At 33.4% G+C, this 4,048-nt stretch overlaps 1 protein-coding gene across 1 annotated transcript in view; it reads left to right on the forward strand.

The window, feature by feature from the left end:
- Positions 1 to 428: 428 nt before the first annotated feature.
- LOC106754564 (zinc finger MYND domain-containing protein 15) overlaps positions 429 to 4,048 on the forward strand; it is a gene marked incomplete in the record, with an annotated part of 9,210 nt that continues 5,590 nt past the window's right edge. The window contains 10 exon segments of the mRNA XM_014636598.2: positions 429 to 638; positions 736 to 849; positions 957 to 1,083; positions 1,185 to 1,208; positions 1,300 to 1,400; positions 1,810 to 1,897; positions 2,932 to 3,040; positions 3,132 to 3,297; positions 3,421 to 3,492; positions 3,637 to 3,750. Coding sequence (XP_014492084.1) covers positions 528 to 638; positions 736 to 849; positions 957 to 1,083; positions 1,185 to 1,208; positions 1,300 to 1,400; positions 1,810 to 1,897; positions 2,932 to 3,040; positions 3,132 to 3,297; positions 3,421 to 3,492; positions 3,637 to 3,750 — 1,026 coding nt within the window.

Raw genomic sequence — 4,048 nt, forward strand, 5'->3', positions numbered from 1 at the left:
TATATGTTAATATTTTAAAATATATTATATTAAACTAAAGAAGTAAAATATATTTAAAAAAGTTAAAAACAAAAAATATAAAATATAAAATTAAAAATATTAAAAAATAATTTTAAATGGATTTTGAAATCCATTGAATTTGAATGTGAATGATTTCGAAAAATTTAATTTTTGAATTATTTTTCATGAAATCTAAAATATGTATACTTTTAAATTTTGTATAATATAATTCATGAAATTAAAAAATTAGGATAAAATTTACTAAAAATATAAATGCTCAGAGGTAAAATATCAAACTAAGCCAATTATTTATTTTTTTAAAAATTATATTTCACATTTGCTTTCTTATATACAAAAAAAAATGTATAACTTTTTTTATTAGTAAAAGAAAAACTATTAAGGTTTTACTTTTGTTTCGTTATAATACAGTGAGTACATTTTAAAAGACACGAATGGGCCGTGGTAGACCTGGTGAGTCTTGGGCTGGGCTACGCCACACCACATAACAGCTTGCGGCGGTCGGAGAGATGAACGGGATGGAGTGCGCGGCGAAAGGGAGCGGAAAACGGTGCGGCGGTGCCGCCACGCGTATGTGCACTCGCTGCGAAGCCGTCGCTTATTGCTCTCTTTCTCACCAGGTTTGCATCAACTTCTTTTTCTTATGTCTGCCATTAGGTTGTAAACTGCGTCGTAAATTCATACATAGCTTCACTGCTTTCGTATTTGGCCGCTTAGATTGCACACTGGAGTCGTCACAAACACGAGTGTGATAGGTTGCAACAACAGATGAAGAGTGTTGAAGTCCTCAACGATTTTCCCTTCACTTTCTCTCGCGAAGCCAAGTTTCAGGTCACCTCTCATGTTCTTCCTTCTTAATACCGCGTTTCGGAACAGTAGGATTTCTCATTTATTTTTAAATGTTTGTTTTTTAATCGATGTTTATGTAGCTTTAATAGGTTTGTGTGAAGCACGAAGGTAGATGTTCATTTTTGAGCAACAGAGGTCTTCATAAAGTGGGAATGTGGATGCATGAATGCGGTTGTGGGGCGTCATCTGCTTCATTTGATTGTTTAGGGTTTCCTCTTGTTTCCTTCATATTCTGAAACTTCTTGAATTAAATTTCAATTTATATCATTGATGAGTTCCTTTTGGAGTTGAAGAATGTTCCAACTTATGATTATAATTCCCAAGTGTTTTATGTCCATGTGGTAAGTTTGTTTCTCAAGCTTCCTCTTCTTCAACTTCCATTTCCTCTTTTTTAATTAGATTTAGAATTATATGCAATGTATAACTGGTCAGGGCCAAACTCTCTGGGATTAGAGCAATTGCATAGTTGGAGAGACTACTATAAGTGGAGAAGCATCCCACTAGACTCGCCTGTTGCTTTGCTTCTTCATTGGGTACGGTTGTGTAAATTTTTGTCACAATTAGCTTAAGGAAATTCTATACTTCTATACTCGTTTCAATTTTTTGACTAGGAATCTGTTATCTTATTTTGTTTCTAAGCAGTAATGGTGTGCGCAGTTGGTTTTGGCTCTTATTTTGTTTGCAGTCAAAATACAAGGGTGGGAGGCTTAATCCCCCCGCTACCTTCTCAGATTCCACCTACAATAAAATGTTTGCTTTCACCTGTAAAATCTGTAGGGGAATGGATCTTTGTCCCATTGGTTACTCTGATAGAAAGAACGGGCTACTAAATTTACTGCCTCCAATACTATAAGAATAGACTTTTTGTTACATGTATTTACTCATTACATTTTCTTTTATTTATATGGTTTTTACAGAATTAAAGGGTTGCCTCTTTTTCAGCCACTTACAATATATCATGCTGCTCGTCTTGTTGGAATTACAGCCTTGAATCCTGAAATCAATGAAAAGTTGTACATACATTACCTTGGTATATCATCACCCATAAATTTTCCTAAACATTTTAATTTCAAATTTGGAGTATTTTTCATTAGTTATCTTTTATGCTATATGTTAGCAATGGGACTTGAATTGTGTGATTTTTCTCTAAAATACTATGACCATTATATACATATTTAGTATAATGAATGTATCTAATGGCCAAGGGATATTTATATTCAGTTAAAATTTTACAAAAGATACCGTAAGAAAGAAAATGATACAATGATGTTTGTTTACTCTCATAGAAGCTCCTCAAAGTAAAAGATTCAACCATGTAGTTTATTGCTCATTTGTAGCTTTTTGACATTTCTTTATTTTATTTCCAAAAACAAGAAAACAAAAACGGTTCGCTTTGCTATAAGAAAATTTCTCAAATGAGAAAAACTCGGGTTGGATGGGGGTTTTACGTTGAGAATTGCTGAAATGATTGCACTTTAACTTGATAAATACCCTTAAATACATGTTTAAGTCAAAATCAGCTTACTTTTTTTGCCATATAGACTGTGTAGGTACCACTGATATTTTATTACTGACTTTGGGTTAAATGCCCTCAGATTAGCCACTATAGATTTTCCAAGCTGTCATGTTTTCACTTACATGGGAAATAACCTAGTGTTGTTTGATGAGTTATGACCATATATGCTACTTCTCCTTTATTAGACATAATGCATGCTGTTCTATATTTCTACTAAAGATGTAAAAGTAAAAGTAAGGATTCATCCATCAACTAACGAAAAACTTGGGCTTTTATAAGCCTTTTTTCTTTTGTTTTTGTTTACAAGTGAAATGCAGTTTTCAGGTTTCTTTATGGTGTTAAAAGTTTGTTTAAACTTCCTGACACTACTCAAGATTAGTTATGCAACTGTTTTGTACTCATAGTTATCAGTTTTATCTTTTATTGATCATGAATAAAATGTTAAAATTTGAAAGACACAAATGTTTTGTTTAAAACGGCTTGGTTATGTATTTTCTTACTATTGATTTCTCAACGTATAACTTTGGCTTCGTTATTATATACGGAAGGACCTGAGAAAGAGTTGCTACAACTTGTTGTGTTTGGAGAATTACTGGCACTCTTCCCTGGTTTTCATGTTCATATAGAACTTGTTGGACCTGCAATTCCTCCTCAAAGGTNTGATCCATTCTCANAAGTCATTGAATTATCATCTGATACTGATCCTATTTGGTTTAAATATCTGTCCTTGTTGCTTCCCAATGAACAGGGATGGTGAGAAAATTCAAATTTCAAAGTATGCTTGTTGCAATGAAGATGAGTGTGAGTGCAAAATAGCAATTAAAAATACATATCCTGGAACAGAGTCTGGTTCAGCAGTGACATTGCAGCTTTGGCGAGGATTNTATCATGACCGATATAGAGATATTGTTAAGGTATGTTGCAACATTTGAAAGGGATCTAGTATGTTATAGTCATTTAAAGTAATCTTGCTTGATTTAATTTNTTGTGCACAATCTCATATCTACAATTTACTGTAACTAATGTTTCACTTACAGGATTCCTTTCCTCACCTAATAATTGCTCCAAATGGTGGCATTGCTGCTTATTCCAGTTGGTTACCATGTATTGTATGTCTCCCACCTTGTGCTTATCCTAGATTTAGGCGTTAGTTTAATTTTTATTTTTAGACTACCTTTGAAAAGGTAGTTAACAGTGTTGGACGTTTACAGCATGTTTTTCTTCATTTTCTTTGTTTATTGCAAAAAATTCAGGAGTTAATTGAAAAGATTGGCGTCCCAGCTGTTTTTACTGATTATTGCGAGGAAGCATGCCATCTTGCAGCAAGTTGTATTAAGACTGTGTCTGACCGTCCTCCGAAATTGCCAGTAAGCTTTGTATTCATACTTTGCTGACTTAGAAAATAATTGTTTTGAAGCTAAATTAAGCATTTAGTCCTAGTTGACATGCATTTAGGTATATGTTCTTGTTAATGTACCAATTGGTGTTTGTTGTTAATGTGTGATAAGTTCTTAAATCAAGAACCTATAGGAAACGCACTCCACACACTGAAATGCACAATCCAGAATACTGGATAAGCCTATGTTCATTCACTAACAATCTGGAAAACAAGTAAAGAGAGCTTAACCTCCCCCTCTTAGGACAACAAGTTCCTGAATAAAACTT

Source organism: Vigna radiata, unplaced genomic scaffold (genome assembly GCF_000741045.1).
Source record: "Vigna radiata var. radiata cultivar VC1973A unplaced genomic scaffold, Vradiata_ver6 scaffold_445, whole genome shotgun sequence".
Lineage (NCBI taxonomy): Eukaryota > Viridiplantae > Streptophyta > Magnoliopsida > Fabales > Fabaceae > Vigna > Vigna radiata.